Source organism: Eufriesea mexicana, unplaced genomic scaffold (genome assembly GCF_001483705.2).
Source record: "Eufriesea mexicana isolate 0111107269 unplaced genomic scaffold, ASM148370v2 scaffold1992, whole genome shotgun sequence".
Classification (NCBI taxonomy): Eukaryota; Metazoa; Arthropoda; class Insecta; order Hymenoptera; family Apidae; genus Eufriesea; species Eufriesea mexicana.
In genome coordinates, this window is record NW_016910066.1 from 241,932 (window position 1) to 261,785 (window position 19,854).

At 34.8% G+C, this 19,854-nt stretch overlaps 1 protein-coding gene across 3 annotated transcripts in view; it reads right to left on the reverse strand.

The window, feature by feature from the left end:
• Nucleotides 1-9,646: 9,646 nt before the first annotated feature.
• Rab3GAP1 (RAB3 GTPase activating protein subunit 1) overlaps nt 9,647-19,854 on the reverse strand; it is a 73,203-nt gene continuing 62,995 nt past the window's right edge. For 2 of the 3 annotated variants that reach the window (XM_017902749.1, XM_017902751.1), the window contains exons 7-14: nt 17,787-17,844; nt 17,464-17,551; nt 17,186-17,330; nt 16,870-17,050; nt 14,026-14,125; nt 13,610-13,926; nt 12,658-12,861; nt 9,647-10,112 (exon numbers count right to left, since the gene is read on the reverse strand). In XM_017902749.1, coding sequence (XP_017758238.1) covers nt 9,888-10,112; nt 12,658-12,861; nt 13,610-13,926; nt 14,026-14,125; nt 16,870-17,050; nt 17,186-17,330; nt 17,464-17,551; nt 17,787-17,844 — 1,318 coding nt within the window. In that variant the 3' untranslated portion in view covers nt 9,647-9,887. The remainder of the gene's footprint in view (nt 10,113-12,657; nt 12,862-13,609; nt 13,927-14,025; nt 14,126-16,869; nt 17,051-17,185; nt 17,331-17,463; nt 17,552-17,786; nt 17,845-19,854) is intronic. The other variant, XM_017902750.1, reaches the window with a different exon arrangement.

Sequence of the window (19,854 nt, forward strand, 5' to 3'; positions counted from 1 at the left end):
CCACCTTCGATAACAGACGAATCTTCCTTACCTTGAAAGACAAATGCAAACCCGAGAAGAGCGCTCTCTGTATCAACGATCGCGCTAATTCAAGAATCCTCACGAACACGGATAACAAGGATTCGACTATGTCGAACACGTTCATCTTCGATAAATCAAAACTGCTCTCCGAGAAAGAGAAAAAAGAAATCTCTAAACGGAGAAAAATTACCATCGCGATGAAGTATAAAACCGGCGAGGTGCTTGAAGACCCCTGTCAAAGTTCTACTCGACAGCAAATTCATCGGAAAACAAAACCCTCTGGAAACGGTACAAGCTCTCACCAGGGACATACCAGCGCTAATCGCGATGCTACGTGAGGGCACGTATCCTTGCCTCGTACATCGCATCGTGAGAAATAGAACCCATAGAGTTACGAAGAAATTAGGAGCGGAACGATCGGGGGGACAAACAGTAACGCCTGACATGCTCAATGCTCCAGCCCCGTATCAGCGGACTGTGAAACCGACTTTGAAATATATAACAACGCTTAATCGACTCGATCGTCTATGACCACAACTCGCAACAAAGACTCAAAGTTAATGTTCTGCGATCTAAGAAGCATCGCGAGAAGGAACGATGAACTCTCCAAAATTCTCACCGACTTAGATGTCTTCGTTTATGTGCAATCTTGGCTGTGAAATAGTACGCCTGAACAAGAAATCCTCCACTATAGCTGTTTCGAAACCGCTAGAAAAGATCGTCCCCACTCGAGAGAAGGAGAAATTCTAATTCCAATACGCAACAACCTCGCATTTGTAGAGCCGAATAATCGTAACAGCTCCGACAAGTCTGTAGAATTAGTCGATTTTAAAATTGCCAATGTCAAACCTTGTTTCGAATATCAAATTTGTTAATTTGTTACACAACCCCGGGAATAACTCTTTTACGATCTCAATGGGAGCAAATATTTGAAAATGTTTACCAGAAACATCGCACGATTCTAATGCGAGATTTCAACGCTCGTCACAAAAATTGGAACCGTAAGAGAAATTATAACAACTTCAACGATTCCAAACTGTTTTTACATAACTCCAAATCCATCGCGTACAAAATGATACAACATCGAAATTAGATCTAACGATTGAATCGAAATTAGTTTAACATTGCCAATAAAATGAACGTTAAAGCGAACGTCGAAACCTGGGGTTCTGACATTAACGCGAAAAAGAGTATATATCGCAAACGATCGTTTAACATCGAGTCGAAACGAACCAATTGGGTAAACGTTTGCCAAAACCTAAACGAAAACTTCCACTATTTTCTGTCAGCCGAATATGACGATTCATCGGGTGGCGAAAAATACTCCGTCTTTACAGGCACGATAACCTACGCTGTTAAAACAAATACGTCGGAAAAATAATTGTAAATAACAAACTCGAAAGAAAAGAAACGCAGTCCTCGGTGGAATCTAGAGTGTGAGAAAGTCGGAAGACTCGGGAAGATAGCGTTTAAGAAATAGCAATTCGCGAAAGAACCTGAAAGAACATGTAAAATAGAAAAAAACTTTTGGCCCTAGCTGGGAAAACTTTTAGAAAGAAGAAAAGAGGAAAATTCAAAGAATTCGCGGAAAATCTAAACTTCGACTTTAGCGAAACTTGTATCTGGAACACTCGTTGGTTGACCAACGGTTGACTCGGTCACTGAAAGGACCTAATGTTGGATGACTAACGATTCGTTGACCCTTAGTCACTAGAAGGACCTGGCTGATAAACGCAGGTCAACTTCGGAGTCCAAAAACAATTGACTCGTTCCCACTTTCTCTAACAATAAGGATCAATGGTCATCTGCATCCCACCAAAAACTGACATTATATAAGCACTCACAAAATTTGCGAAAAGTTAGTTTCAGTACAGTTTCAGACCAGTTACAGTTCAGTCAGTTTCAGTTTCAATTTCAATTTCTGTTTGCTTTTTTCCTCTCCGCCGAGTTGTATTTTTCCAACGTAGCCTTGTTGCTAGAACCCCTGTCGTATATTGAAATCCGGGTTCCAACAGTAGCCGATAAAGGCAGGTCAGCGTCAGAGTTGAAAACATCTTACTCGTTCCTACCTTCGCTAAGGATCAATGGTCATTTTCACCACTCGAGAGAATAGTAAGAAGTGAAAATATATACGCACCTCCGAAAGCTGTACGAAGGCAGTTCTTATTCTTTTCCGCTAATACATAATTATTGTATTTTCCGACGTAGCCTCGTTGCAGAGCTCGTATCGTATACAGAAGAGTTCCGAAATATATTACAAAAAATGAATAGGCGTATAACGTTCTCAATCCGAGTACCAACGCGCTAACAAAATTCTAAAGAACAAATGGGTTAAGGTGACACTTCGCGCGGCTAAGAACTACCATTGGGAATACCAAAACAGCGAGCCAGACCGACTACCGACATGCGACGAAAATGAATTTTTAAACTCTCCGTTTAATTTTGTACAATTCGATACTGCTTTCTGCAACAAGAATCCATATTCAGCGTCCATATTTCGTATCGATGGAATCGACTAGGAAACTCTTCAAAAATTACCAATAAAGTTCAAACTAATCCTCCTTGACATACTCGATGAAATGTACGATAAAAATAACTACCCGGACGAGTGGAGAAAATCTTATAAAGCGGACGGAAGAAAAGCTAGGCCTATATCCTTAATTTCGTGTCTTTGTAAGCTTTTCGAAATCGAGATAAAAAATAGAATGGAATGGCGGGTAAAATGCATTCTTCCTAAGAGTCAATCAGGGTTTCGCATCGTAGACAATCTGACAAATTTAACGTTGAAGGTAGAAAAAGCCTTTGGTAATAAAAAAAAAGTCTTCTGATTGCGTTTCTAGATATCGATAAAGTCCGTTTGATGAAAGCGTTGATACGTAGAATAAAGACATTCTCCTAGAATAGTTGGCAAAGATCAGATCTCCCTTTGATACCGTTACATTTATCAAATTCTTCGTTTTCGAGAGATTCGTATATTCAGACGCCTGGGACTCTGAAACTGGAAAAGTGCGTAAAGGGGTACCGCAAGGCGGAGTTCCAAGTCCTCTATTATTGCACATATTTATTTCTAAAGTAGCCGAAAACCTGCCCAAGAGCGTTACGACCTCTAAATACGCAGACGATGTAACCGTAATTCGTAATAATCTACGAAACGTCGGACTAGAACTATCGACACGCAAAACAGTTTTCCTACACTTCAACGAACGAAACATACAACCAGGACAGACTGAATTAAATATAAATAACAGCAACATCGAATCAAGCGAATCCGTTCCTGAGCGTTACCTTCGATCGTAAAATATCATTTGGTTACCAAACGAATCTAATTCGCGAGAAGTACTCACGGGCCCTAAACGTAGTTACATTTTCAAGAAGCACACAGTGGGGGACGAACCCAGCAACCGTAATAGTGCTGTATAAGAGCTTCGCATGTTCAATTCTAGACGAAGGATGTTTCGCGCACTTTCCCACACAAGCAAAAGAAATAGAAAAACTGGAGAAAATAAATACGCGGCAATAAGGATAGCTCTGGATTATAAAAATGGCACGCCCGCTAATATACTCTTATCAGAGCGAAAAATGCAATTCATTCGAGAACGTACGAAATTCTTGTGCAACTGCTACCTCGATAAAATCTACTCAAACGAGAAATTATCGGTACACGAATCTACCGACTCGATTCTCGCATTCGAGAATAATTTTACTCGGTAGAAATAGAAAGCGCAAACTCGGTAAGCGAATACTACTAGAATGTATAAAAAATTCGAAGAATGTCCAACTATATCTACTCAATTCATCATTACCCCATGTACAGTCACGTCTACGACACTCTTATACGCAACTTATTGTTAGACGTTAACACAGAATTCGATCAATCGATGATTTCGAATCAAAGTATAAAAAATCGCAATATCTCGGTGGAGCAGTTAGCTACGGAAAGGGGACTCGCCTGATCTCTAGACACGGAAGTAAATCGACAGATTGAATTTCAGCAGAAAGCGCGTGCGTATGCAAGAATTTAGACATCACGGTAACGAAAAGCATTGTTAAAAACTCGCCAACTCTTACAGCGAAATGCATTGCCCTAAACGATGCTGCAGATATTGCGATAAATCGTCCCAACCTAAGCTTCCTTGTCCTAACTGTAGGTGAGTTTAATTAACAGACGTTTAGTTTGGTAATTAAACGATTCGTTCCGTCCTAGGCTCGTAGGCGTATGCCTCAAAAACACATCCCTCGCTGTCTTATAGAGAGTATCCCCTCTCCGTGGCCTCGTCTTCGCGCGTCGATAACCTCTTCGGTTGAATTTCGGTCCAGATGCCACAGCTTGGCGCCAAAACACCATCTGTGGCCGTTGTCCTTGGCCCTGACCGATGTCTTTCTACGTATATCTTCCTAACTCGAACGAAGAGCTTTCTCCCGCCGGAAGAGAATGGGCAACGGTGAAGATTGTCCACATAACCGTCTTCCTCGGTGCTTTACTCTCCCTGAAGGAAATCAACTGACCATGAAAAAAAATTGATAAATCTTAGAAATGAAAAGAAAAATTTCTCAACTCTACGGAAAAATCTGAAATGTGTTATTGCGAGCCGTGGAAGACTCTAGCAAAGGAAATATTATTATGAGCGGTATCGGGTTCGGCTTAGGTGCATTATAGAGTAAGATCTAACCTAACCTAACCTAATTCACGCTTTAGAATTTAAATAAGGGTGCAAAGGCGCGGGCAAGGCAGAATGCGCGCAGTCGAGGTATAGCGAGTAGAGAATCCTGTGTATTCAAAGTTAGAGTCGAAGAATTGAGAGAAACATAGTGTAATATTTTAGTTTATTGTTAGATAAATCCGTTTGTTATTAAAAAGGAGTCGCTGTTTATTAAGCGAGCAGATCTCTGCTTGCATAGGATTTATCTAGCATTGATCGAATAACAGACAAATCAAATTCGAGAAAAAGGAAAACGACCGAGTCGATCGCGTATCGTCGGATTTGCCACACGCGAGTCCGATTACTTTGGTAAGAAAGAAAAAACGGACGATTATCGTGTCATGGGCGAATCACCGCGGTGACTTTAACCCTCGGATAAAGATGCGATGATTTATATTAGCGCGCATACGTATAGTTATGGGTAATATAACGAGAAGTCTCACGGAAGCACAACACCGTACAGTTCTCTTGTACCAAATGTGCTTATTTCTCTCCGGCTGGAATATATATATATATACAGTTTTATACGATGGAGAAGTTTTACAGTTTTTGCTTATACGCTTGGATCATAAGGAAGGGTATGGAGAGGTACAATATACTTACAGTTAGTGCGCATCTGTTTGCTCAGCGTTCACTCCTGAGACATTGGTATAATCTAGGCGATAAGGTGGCCCTTACAATCGCGTGTGTGTCGCTTATCGGAAACTTCTTTTACAAGTATTTCGTTTTTCTTTTTTTTAGAAGTATTTAGAAGTATCCAATACCGTTAATCGAAGATCAGATCGATCGGTTAGCAGATAATAGATATTTTAGATAGAGAACTCTATCGCGAAAACACCATTGCGCGACGCGACGAATTCCACAGCTGTGTATATGGGGTCACCAATGCAAACAGCCGAATACGCGATAAACCGGAAAAAGTACCGCGTGTTATTAGCGAAAGTCACAGGCACGCCAAGTTGATATTTTATTTTCTTAACCCTTTCGCTGTGAACAGCGCCTTTAGGCGCTCAACCATAGTTACTCCCTCCAAACGAACAACGTCGTCAGGCGCCGTGCATTTGTTATCGGTAACTGCCCAATTATGCCCATTAAATCGTTTCTTTTCGACACGATAGCAGCATACGCTTTCGGTACTCGAACCCCATCCCACCCCAGAAACCAGACATCAATCCTATCGAACATGTCTGGAATGAATTGGGAAAAAGGATTGGAAAACATCGTATAACGAGTAAAGCAGACCGGAAGAATGTTCTTTTACAAGAATGGAATAAAATCGAGCCGGATTTTACGAAAAAGTTAGCTGATTCAATGCCCAAACGATTAAAGGAAGTCCTTAAAAGGAAGGAGGGTGAACCAAATATATTAGTATTCCAAGTCATTTTTAAACGTTTTTATTCGAGTGACTACTCTATCGAGTTAAAGTAGACCGCATCCCAGGAACATTGCCGCAGCAGCGTAGCGGACCTTACAACCCCGCGAAACTCCCCGAGCGAGTTGCAGTGTTCGGGACGCAACGGTACGGTGAAAATGAAATATTTAATAAATCGAAGGCTTATTACGTGCCATGCGAACCTTGCTCGTAACGTTTACTCTTCTCGTATTTTCGAAAATTCACCAATTTTTTTTTCATTCAACCCAAACGATAGATAGCGACACCGTACATTAAGACTGACTCCAGTTTTTCCATTGGTCATCTTCCGTTCAAATGCGACGGTGTGCTGCGATCGAATGCGATAGAGACGACGGTCATCGATCATTCTCGATCATCGACGATCGAGGACCATCCCTGTGAGTTTCCTTTCCCTTCATAGCCGGCGGACTTCTCGGTTCATTCATTCGCGATTTCACACCTTCTTTCCGGGCGTGATCTCGCATCTCCAGCAGTCGCGATTCCACGTTCGGACGTAGATTTCAAATCTCGTCGTTTAGCTTTTCGAGTTGGAATCGCGACCAACGGCAGTACAACGGCTTGTACTTACGCGCTGTAGCATTACATTTCGCACACGTGGATCCATCGTAAAAGGGAAGCATGGGGGGAAAGAGAGAGAGAGAGAGAGAGAGACTCTTACTCCGTGTTCTTCTCTCTCCGTTATTTCACTCAAAGAATTTTATATTTTTTTATAATAATGCAACAGTTGCAATCAGTCGTATACGCGGCACTTGAGTGTGTAAAACGTTGTAGAAGTACTACTACTTACATACTGCTCGCTTGTAAATACGTTTGTAAATACTAAAAGTTATAATGTTGTTTAGCCAGATCGTATAGTTGAAAATTCTGGTACAAAACAGACCTCTGTACCTCTTACAACACGAATCGCGTAAATAACGCGTTTGGCACGTGTCAAATTTTGTTTTCTACGTTTCACCAATAAACACGGTAGCGTGCTAATTAAGATGAAGTTAGCGATGCTCGACTAAAGTTAAAAGTTCGTAAATGCGGAGAATTCGTACATTTTATTACATAGCGCGTTGCAAAAAGAAAAGTGTAATATCTTTAGCGCGTCGAAGAAATTCGCGTTATATGTATCCAGTAAGCGTGTGAAAGAATTTTACGCCACGAATTAATTTACATTAAGGATTAAAGTAAAGACATTTTCGAACGGCAACCACTGTATAGTACCGAACGTTACTGTACCGTCACGTTAGCGAACACGAACGAATAATATAAATATCAAATATTTTTATTCCAATCGAACTATTTCGTAAATGTTCTATAGAGTAGACAACGTAACGCGGCCAGCTTAATTTATTTCGTTATTATTGATCTAATCGAAAAGTTTTCTTTACTTGTACAATATTGTTCACAGAGAGCTTTAAGATGATTGTAATAAATTTTTTATCCACTCGTTTCTTTTCAGTTTCAAGGTGAAGTTTCAAGGTAACCTTCAGTTTGTCGTAAATAAATCTATCTTTTTTACATCTCTCTTTTCACGGATGTTAACACAATGTTGACCGGAAATTTTATTCAGAATTTATCTCGTGTCACCGGCTATTATTTTGTAATTAGAAGTGGAAACGAAACGATATAAATAAACTGTAACAAATTTCATTTAATATTTAACTTTTAATATTTCTTTTTGGTATGATAAACGGTGTAGCAATCATTTACGTGTAATGTACATGGCAGGTTTTGCAAATATATCTCTTAGACAGCGCACTGATCCAACGCCGCTGATGCGAAACGAAAGCGCATTGCGAGTTTACTCGTGACCGGTCAGCAACGTTTGGGCATGAAGGCACGAGTTAACTCGTGACCGGGTAACAATGCGTTAATACAAAGTCGAGAAACATCGTAACAAATATCTTCCTTCCTCTTCCCGTAAATCTAAGGAAGCGCGGAGAAAAATATTTCTTACTCTGATTCAAACGGTATTCCAATTGGTGTTGTCATACACTCGCGTAGACGATAGATAGACGGTTTAGCACTTTCCACCGTATCTTCGTACAATTCCCTTTCAAACGCTTTCTTTAATGCTTCTCGCAAGAAGAAATTTAAAGGAATAAAATCGGGAAAGCGACCCGATCGATTCGCTACTCCGCCATAACCGAACGATGCTCGTTCGTAATAATAATTCATTCTCGAAGAATGCAACGTATTTTCGTTCATTTAATATCCGCCGCCGATAAAGCGCAGTCCAAATATTCACTATCCGATTATACCGCATTACGCGTTAACACTCTGCGGACATTGTTTCTCTACTTGTAAACGGTACTTTATCGAGGAATAAATTGTCAGTTTCGACCTGTTGTAATCGAACCATGGATAAAACGTTACACGATTATAAAAATTATTTCCATAAGGCGTTTGTTATAACGATACACGTTATGATTAGATACATTTCATTACTAACTCGCGGGTTATGTGCCATTCTTATAGTTAATACAGCACGTACATTTCTATCATTTGCCTTACATTTTGGCCAACTTCTCTTCTGCGTATTATCTCGGTTTTTTCATCCGTACTATTGTAACCCATCGTGGAAGATAATGTATACGTACACGAAGATCGTTAAAGACTAATGGAGATAGGAAGGGGGGAGGGGGATGGAGAGAGAGAGAGAGAGAGAGAGAGAGAGAGAGAGAGAGAGAGAGAGAGAGAGAGAGAGAGAAACACACGAAGATCGTAAAAGACTAATGGTGATAGGAAGGGGGGAGGGGGATGGAGAGAGAGAGAGAGAGAGAGAGAGAGAGAGAATACCGATCTATCAACGACTTCGGAAAGTGTACAATTACGTAGTACGCGAAAATGGAGAAAAGGATATCTGCTATGATGTTTGCCGAATTCGGATAAATATCGGTTACGAGATAGCTGTAAAAAGAGATATAGGCTGTTTATCTATAAACAATGGAAGAAAAAACTTTTTAATCGGGTCAGTAAGAATGAAATGAATTAAGCTGATCATGCTACGTGGTATACTTCGAGTATCGTTATTTGAACGGATAACATAAATCGACTATAATGCTAGTTTCGACGGGAAAATTACATATCATGTTTTATAATTATACGATACCGATAGTTAATAGAATAGAATTTTAGAAACGATTCGATACCAAATTATGAGATTGTAAAAAATAAAAAATAGAGAGTTTTACTTAAAAATTCAAATGTAACTTTCACAAGCTTCCCCCATGATTATTGTAAAGTCAAATAATTATTACCACGATACGTTTTCTCGTGATACGCAAAATTTCTCTCTATTTCGTGTGTCCTCGAAAGGTGTGTCGGGATTGTACAATGTAAGCAAAAAAATACTTGCAACTTTTTAGAAAATTCCAACATTTCTTTAATGTTATTACATTGCTGTATGTGTTATAAAGTTTATGCTTTCTACTAAACCTAATAAAATACCCAATTCTCGCGTAATTTCTTTATTTTCGGATATCTTCCAAAATTTGCTAAAATTTTGCAAATGTACGGGAAATTTGAAGTTGTTCTAAAGTTTATCCATATTTAGATCTAATTTAAAGTAATCTGTTGTAAGAATATAATTCTGATACTTTTGTATCGTGCAAAAAGATCGAAACAGCAGATAAATCTTTATAGAGCATCGAGACTCGTTAAATGACCTCCGGGACGATATGTCGCATATTGTCCGTTTCACTGATAATATGTCCATATTTGTGATTGTGGATCAAATGGTTAGAAAAATATCGAAATGTGCACTACAAAAATATCGTATCCTCTGAAAAGAATCCAGCTAAACGAATGTCATCTCGCTGAAGACACGCGTAAAGTCTCTGTGGTTGTGGTGTCGAGGTTGGCGAAGGCCGCGGTGAAACGACACGTAAAACAAACTCTTTGCAACAAGGTTCTGGAAATGTTTTAAACTTACTATCTTCGGTATCTATCTCTGGATTACTATTTAGAGTAATCATTACAAGAGCAGCCTAAAACATACGAAATAATTGATCAAATGTTTTTTCTTTCGAATACATATTTGCTTTAAAGGATATTCTAATCTAGATGATTTGTTATTTCCATTTTCGTTACTACTTCTTACTATCGGCATATGTATAGTCCAAAGGATTTGCTTCGTGAAATTCTCGAAAGATTCGTAAGAATATCTGTATAGAAGGAATAAAATTTCTAAGTAACGTTACCATTTGATACAAAATTTTAATAAAATATTTTAATTAACTGAATTTTTAAGTCGATGATACTTTTTTCTCGCAAACTACTTGGTTAACTGACTTATGTTATTGAACAATTAAAATACTTATTTTATATATCGTTTAAATTAGAAATATAACGATTAGAATGTACAACAAATTTTAACTTTTCCTCTAGTTTGTAATTATCATTGGGTAACTCTTGTGGAACTTACCGTCCTCGACACAAATCCGCAAACGAAATTGCTCTATCACGATTATAAAACTCATAAATTCATAAATAATTATATTTATTTCTTAACAACTTTATATTAGAAAGTCCTTTGTATTAAATAGCGAAATTGTTTTAAACTACAAACGATTGAAAGAAATTTTTAATAATTTTTTATACGTATAAAAATGAGATATATTGGATATACTTTTGGTGACGAGTACACATGACTACGGCCCTACCGAATCTAGACACGTGATCAATGGCTGTTGCGTGGCGGCAAAACAGCTTACGCGTTTCTATATGTTTATTTTATCGTCCTGTCAACGTTGGAGATTATCTCGATATTTTTTCTGGATAATTTCTTCTTCGGAAAAGTTTACAGAATACGACTGCGTTTAACAAATTCGTGCTAGATAAAGAACTTCTTGTAAAAATGCAATGCTTATTTTTTAATTTTAATGACTAATTGCAATTATTCAAATAATTATACTTATGAATATCGATAAACTCGGGAACCCCTTGTCTAATTTTAAAGATGAGAGTGAACCTTCTAATTTCTTTCATTTTAGCGCAATTCTTCATTTTAGTAAAAAATCGTTAATAAAAAATTTGTAGAAAAACTTTTTCAAAAATTGGGCTTGACAGAGCAATTTCGTTTGCGGATTCGTATTCAGGAAGTTAAGCTCTGCAGGAGTAACTCAAGTAACGCAATTCCGCAATGAATATTACAAATTAAAATTTGTATAGCTATGATATAGCATATAAGTACTATGTTTATATTTTGAAACACATAAGTATCTTTCATGTTTCAAATGCATGTGAGTTTCGTTTATATTCGAAACTCTGAAGTAAATCTGACACGTATGTCAAATGTTGCATTAGAACAGTGAAAATTACAGGAAAGGATAAATTAAATAGTATTATATATGTATCTCTGACGAAACATGAAGCTTTGCTGTACTAAATTAATCTCCATTTCAAACCAAATAAATATCGACATTATCTTTTCTTCTTTATTTTAACATATATTTAGCAGTGAAACTACGCATAAGCTCTTTGAAGTTTCTTATGAAGAAAGAATTTTTATAACTCTTCAATTATTAACGGATTAAATGAAAATGTTTTGAATACGTGTAATTTAACTCGATAAGAATCATTTTGATAAACCAACAAGTTAATGCATCGTTCCACCTAAAAAAAAAAAACAGGGAGCCTCCTTTTGCAGCTGCTTTGGAAAATTTTTTATACGTTAATTGATTAAACCTTCCAGTTTCATTGAATAATTTAATTGAGAGAAAATTTTCATTCGAAATTTGTAATGGTTTCAAAGAAAACGATTCACAACGCTTTACTTAACTCATCTTGTTTAGAAAATTGATACACCCTATCGCATAAATATACAAATCCTTTCATAGAATTACAAATTCGTCTTACAAAATTGTTTTTTTCAGTTGTTTTGTAACGTACTTATACAAATTTAATTCTTCTAGGTCAATAATATTTTATTGGGATCAGTTTTCCTTCTTACCAGTTTAAATAATCGATATTCTGTTATATACCCTTGTAAATGTTACAAACAAGTAGAAACAATGACATTTAAATTGACTTTTAAAAGACTTTCATTTCATCGAATACTACATTTTGTTACTTGTACGAATATCGGTAATAGTTATACCCACATCGATAGTGAAAAGTTAGATATATCATTTTGTATCAAGGAAAAGCAATATTTTGATATAGACTTAAATTCAAGTAAGAAGGAGATATCGAGGTATTCAACTAAAAAACATTGTATTTATACTGAAATTTTTGGTCTCTCTTTGCGTTTATACTATTTGAATATAGCAAAAAAGTATCTTTGTAAGATGAAAGTTTTATTTTCATTAATGGTCATGAATTATTTATGATTCATGAGATACGAAATGGAGTAATTTATACGACAAAGAGCTTATTCTATGCGTAGAAAGTTAAATTAGTTCAAATATGAACATGACAACTAAATTCTATACTTATCTTTTTTATATGCTTTATTTTTCTTATATGTCAGAAATAACACTAAGAATGATCGTCTAGACTCGAATATCCTTTTAAATCAGTACTATTTAATACTTTTTGAGCATCTCTGAACATTGTTGTTATCCGAGAACCGATATTTCCTCTTGATCCATCTGGTACTTCTACCTCCTTTCCTCGCATTAATTGGATAAGAAACGAAGTAAATTCCTTAGAATCATTGTTATCACCTAGTTTATGTTGCAAGGAATTTACTTGCGCAACAAGAGCTTCCACACCTTCTATATCTTGAATTATTTCCTAAAACGAATCTGTTCTTAATCTATAATTCCTTTTTTTTCCATATTATCATAATATATAATGTACGATAATATATTGTAATATGTTATATTAATATTAACACATTGCGTACGTCGCTTTGCGCGCTCAAAGCGCTCTCGAAGTCCGCACATTTTTCAACGCCCCAGAAGCATGCTTGGCAAGCAATACGTTGCATATATGCACATTTTTAATTTAAAATTGATAATATATTCGCATAAAGTATTCTTAGATATTACTATATATTTTATACATCGATTTATTATATAACATTTTTTACATTTTAACTAATATTTATTTTACAAACTTGAATAATGCTTCAGAGTGTGATATCTGGTAAAGCATACTCCTTTGTGCGATGGTGTTTGGCACCAGATTGAAAATGTAAATGATTTTTAAAAAGCTATTTCCGTACAAATTTGCACGTATACTTTGAAATAACAAAATGTACAACAATAAAACACTTTAAAAGGTACGGTAAACGATCCTCACACTGACTAATTGTTTTTACATTCTTGGAATGTTAACATTTAGTTATTTTGCTTATCATTTGTCACAATAATGGGCAAGGCTTTACTACCCTGGTAACGTAACAAAAACATTTGTCTCTGGTTGCCTAAGTCACAGATTCAATCGAGAAAAGCTGAAAACAAGATATCTCGTAACCCGTACGCAATGTGTTAATAATAATAATACAGTAATGCATACATAACTCGTATTAATTTATTACCCTATATGTGTGTAATTTTGGAATAGGTTTCGTTGCGTATTGTAATTTATTAAGAATACTGAGTGCAACATCAGGTAGATTTGGTAGAGCATCCTGTTTTTGTTCGCTTAGAGTGTAAAGTGCTGCATGAGTTAAAGTTGGTAAAAGAAGTTGAGCAATTTGACCTGTACGTTTTGTGTTTAAAAAATGCAGAGCTTTTTCAGCTTCTCTCGTATCATCGAATAATCGCTTTTGTCGATGTGCAGGCACAGGCTGAGCTGAATTCCAAATTGTAATCCATGGATTATTAGGAATTAACATTCTTGCTGATAAATGACCTATATTACGTAACAGATTATACAAATATAAGTATCTTTGAAAAATGTTTAGTTTTATGATTTTAATCTTAGAAACGTAAGGTAATTAAAAAGAAAAACCTCTAGGTTGATCCCATTCATCTGTGCCACTATCTTCGATCCAATCTCTTGGAGAATACCAACGAATGAAGTCTTCCAAAACTGCGCCAGGATTTGCAGCCTATGTTCGTCAAGTTTTTCGATTACTATTGTATCATTTTCCATTTGCACTCTTAAAGAATTATATATACACAAATGAAAATCAGTGTTTCGAAATGCTTTTATTCGAAAGAGTAAAACATAGAATATTATTGTAGAATATCGGTATAAAATTTTAATAAGAAATTTACATATGCTTTTCTTGGAATATCGTTTTCAAAAATTGCCATTAGAATATTGCAACAATTATCGGATCAATTTGATCGAAATTTTATCGAATTATTCTACACGATCATTACATTATGAAAAACTAGTTTTTTAACATTTTTAACATATTTGTTACAGCAAACTATATCGGTTTCACTATTTGAAATGCCGGTTGAATCTTTTTCCTCTATTGACCTTATTTCGAAAAACACGGCTTTTCATTTAAAACAGATACGATAATGAAAATATATTATTTAAATCTGTAAAAATTGATTATTTTACTAATCGTTTGTAATATTGTATTCGGTACTTCTTTTTAGTTATTATAAAAATATATGACACGTATGAAATGTAATATTTGAATAGACAAAGTAATTGTTCCGAAATAACGAATTTGTTACTAATATACGATATATTAATATATTATTATAATTTTTGACAAGTTTATTTTGCTTATAATATTTTGATCATCATTATATTTTGTTAATAATGTTAAGAATAATGTGACTTCTTCTTAAACAGCGTTTACAGTTTTAAAAATTCGACGAGATAATCGAGTCGAAGCTAATTGTACTTATACCCAATTATTTGTACTTCGTGCACTTTCTTTTATTTTCAATTTTATGTATTATTGCAGTTTTATATTAAGTACAAAAAAATCCTATACTTGTACCACAGATGAGGTATAATAGGATAGATCTATCGTGCATTATGTTCTTTTATTCAACATCTTATTACGTTACATCGTTAGTAATAGTTGTAATTAAGATTAATTTTGTCCATGAAATACTTGTTCATTTTTATACAGATTATGGAAATTTTTAAATAATTGATTTAATCGTATAATTAAATTTTTCAAAATTATTAGGCAAATGAACATGTTTTTTTTTCTAATTCCTTTCCTAACTTTAATATTATTTATAAAATTTTAAATAAATTTGAATTTTGTGGCCGTCGAAATAAAATGTTTTTTAAAATATCACAGTATAATTTGGATTTTTTTTTAGAACGCATTAAATTTTAATTCGGAAATTATTTGAAAATCGGTACGCGATAAACTATTAAATCTTACTCCGCGCACTAATTCAGATATACAGAAGGCCGCAATTTTCTTTGAATAAATATTACGAATGTTATCATTAACCAACTATACTACCATAATTATTTCAATCTCTTCTACGAATCGATGCGTAGCAAGATATCGAAATAAATCTCGAATGAATCTCGTAAATAAAATTAAAAATTGAATAAAAGAATTTGTGTATAATTTAAATTTAAATTAATATAATCTGTCTGTCTAAATTTATTTTTATAAAGAAAACGTTAGTGTTTTTGCTGCAATAATTATACGAAAATTTTGTGAAAAATATAAAACTGATAATTTTTAATGGTATCCGACGAATTGGACGTTTAAAACTAAATTGATTTTTCAATGAAGGCTCACAGAAGATAATCAGATAACGATTGTTTTGAAAATAAATATGTTTATTCTGAGAATATCGAGAACCTCTTCCCACTCTATTTTTCTCTTTATTTTCTTTTTAATGTAAGGAATTACTTGCATTATTTGAGAAGTGCAATGAAATTTGTATTTTACAGTTATACAGAATAGAACATGTTTAAATATATCGAAAGGTATTATTACATTCTTTTAAACTTATTTGAAACATGTGAAATTTTGCATATGATTTAGTTGAAAATTAATATTATAATTGTTAGTAAAAGATTGTCCCAAAGATTAATTCAAGTGGTAAAAATTTGTTCGCGTGTTTTATACCGATAGATACACGAGTAATATAAACGTGGTAACCATTTGCGATAAATGTAGAAATATTTAGTATGTGTTTGAACAATTACATTCCTGGCATTAGAAACAAAAAATCTTAGATATGTATCTATTTAATTTTGCTTTGTTTGCCACTCTATTCTTAATTATCATTCTGAAATTATGTGTTTCGAACCATAAGATAGAAAAATGGTATATCATACAATACACGTATACAGATGAAATGTATCTTTATAATAAAAGTCAGAAAAATTGACTATTATATGCATTTTGTTTAATAAAAGCTGGTGTATAATTTTTAGTTAGTATGTAAATTTTATACAAACGCTTGACTATTATCGACAGATTCTGCAATGCTATTTAATATACACGTATAATAGATGGGATTTGGCCAATTTCAAGCAGTTGTGTTAGTTTTGATAGATGGATGAAATATAACTTTGAAATTTGCGACATTGAATTGTGAAAACCATGAGAAAAATCGTTTTTCTTTTTCTTTTTCTTTTCTTTTTTTTTTATGCCCGGTCGGTATTTCAGAATACGAGATAGGAAATCCTACGACGTAACGGGCTTATTTTATACCTTACCCGTGTTAGTATAAACTAGATAGTTTGTACCTCTTTTTTAATCCACGTATATTAACTGCACATATACGTAGAATATCCTATAGAATACCGCATACACGTATTTAAGACAAACTGTATCTTTAAGACAATTAAAGTCGGAATAAAACATAATAGTATACGCGTATGTATACGCCATAATATCGTCACCTTGAAAGAATCCATATCGGACAATAGCGAGGCACTCATTAATCTGGCTCGCATTTCTGAACCATGTTTATCAGTTCCAAGCTGCATCATTACTTCAGCGTCTTCCTCGAGTTGATCTTCCGTCTTTGGTACAGGATCCTGCATTATCGGTAAATAAAGAGGATCTCCAGTTTGAATTAACCTGAATAAAAACAGATTATCCGTAAGACTTATTTTACTGGAAAAAATATATTTTTCCAAATTACGAGATAACAACGTTATAAAAATAAAAAGAGCAACGAATAAGTAAGTTTTGGGAAAGATTTATAGATTTTACTTAAACGAAGGATGTTTGGCTAATCTTCCCGCAGGTTTGTTCCACAACAGATGTTTCGCTTTCAACTGTGTCCTTGTCGTCGAATCGTCCTCGTTCGTCGGTTCTTCGCTGGTGCATTCGAAAAATTCTTCTTCTTCCGATTCTGCTAAAATCGAAAGAAAATTGATATTTAAGTCAGATTTGATTAAAACAGATTTGTAAAAATAAAAGAGAGAAAAATAATAAAAATTTAGTATTTTTCCTTCGTTACTATTTATAATGTTGGGTTATATATAAACCTGTTTCAAACTCGTCGGTATCTATACTTTGAGATTTAAGCGCCATCTCTTCTCTAGCTTTCTTCTTTTCGATACAACAATTCATCATCTGAAAGCATAAGAAGCAACGAATAAATATAAATAACGATAGGAATGGATGTTGGAGGAAGGTAAAAAGCGAATCGATTATACTGGAAATTTACATAAAATGTTAATTCAATCATCGATTTCGATAAAATTAGATAAAATTAGATAAAAATAGATAAAATGAAATAAAAGAAAAGAGAATGAAATAAAATTGAATGAAAAATTGATTTAGATGAAAATGATGGATTAAATTTTACCTGAAGTTTTTGATGCAATATACATGTCCTTACGCAATCTGGAAAACCTGGACTGACTCTGAAGAAATAAAATCGATCGAATTATAGACTTGTCGTAATCTTGAAAACATTGTTACGTTAAAACTCTTATTTTATATTATATATTCTAGAACAACGGGTACTTTTCTTACTTTTCTATTTAAACGCTTTGAAACCGGCATATTTTACATTCCGCGATTAATAATTATAGGACGAATAAGTTAAGATTCGTTTCCTCGATCATGCAAGATGTTATATTTACAAACGTTCTTTTAAGCATCGTTAAATATAAACATGCGACTAAAAATAATTTTATCGATATAATTTTAGCAGTTTTCGATGAAACAATTGCGCGATAATAATAATTACGTTTATAACTAAATTGCGATTATTTGACGAGTATACACTTTAAAAAGACAAATTCTGTTGGATCGAAAATGCGCTTGGAATTTAAATTCTTGATATTTTCAATCGGAGATAAATATACGGTATGTTTGAAAAAGAGGTGAAACGATTTAGAAGTTTATTACTTATTAAACTAAGTTGTGAAAAAGTTGTTCGTACACATCGATATCGCGTCGATATAAATCGATTCCTGAAAAATATATCGTAGCAACTATCGGTGACGATTTAATCTATTACGACTTTTGACATTTGGGAGCTTAAAATCACAATGTCTATAATGCATAAAATGACAATGAGGCAACCTCGAACGGCGAAAGTCTAAAATTATCGTATAGGTATATAGGTCCGCTACAATTTCAGCCGTAAACTAGCTCTGCACGAGTGAAGAGCTTTTGAAAATTTCATTTATTTATTTATGTATTTTCTTCTTTTTTCTTTCTTCGAACGGTAGAAGATTTTTCATAAGAAATTAGAACAGAAAGTTGACTCAGAGTAAACGTTTAATTCGACTTCGTATTTTATTAAGTACTATGTATTATTTGGCCATTTTTTTTTTTCTTCCGAGTTACGATTAATTATTACGAAGCATTTTTAACGCTTTTCTATTCTTCGCTCGTTGCATTCCGTAATACTTACATTTACGATCAAATTTGGATCAAATTAATTCTTTACAAGATTCGACTATAAATTTTTCTGAAATTAGTTCGAAACGAATTATTTTTCACGCACTTTGAATTTAGAGTATACTAGAAGGCGATTCCGAGTAAAAAATGATTGAATTAACAGGTTAACACGGGAATCATGTATGTACGGTATAGAAAGCGTGTCGTGGAAAATCTATAATTTGAAAATTCGGCATAACAAATGCAACGGCATTCGTAATTACAATTATTTATCGATTCGCATCCCGATATCGCGATAATCTAATTCCGTCACATATTCTACACAGCGAAAGGAAATGGACATTGGAATAAATTCGAGAACCCTCAACGAGTAAGAAATAAATGACTTTCCTTTTCGAAACCTAGAAACTACGCTATTCGACCCTTTTCCCGAAAATGCGTTGTTTTCGTAGCGTATACATGGTCAGTTTTCAAACGAACACCGTATATGCACAGGCGATAATACATTGGTGGAAGGCGTTCAGCTAAAGTAGGAACAGTGGAACATTTTACGAAGAAGCAAAGTTATCAAAGGAACACCGAGCAGTAGCGATAATATTTCTATTATATTCCGCAGAGATGGGAGCTGGGAGCTGGAAGCGGCGATGGAAGAGACACGAAAGCGAAGTTAATTCTATAAACGGGTTGAATTTTTTACGTTTATTCGCAATATGTATGCAATGGTAGCGTTTCGCAAAGCAAGCCGATGTCAGAAAATGTCGGGTTCATCCTCGTCGGTTCGATTTCTGTGGATACGTAACGACGAATGTCGTTGGGTCGTGCGAAACGAAAGGTCGAGCGAGCAAGTTTAGTTAACGTTCCACGATAACGATCAGGTGTCACACGCTGACCGATTCGAGTTGGTCATGCATGTTACGTCGCGATACACTTTACGCAAAACGCGTGGCGATGATTAATCCATTGGACAATGGGACGGATAATAGGATAAAAAATGGGGACAGTGGTCGGATAGTTGACGGTGG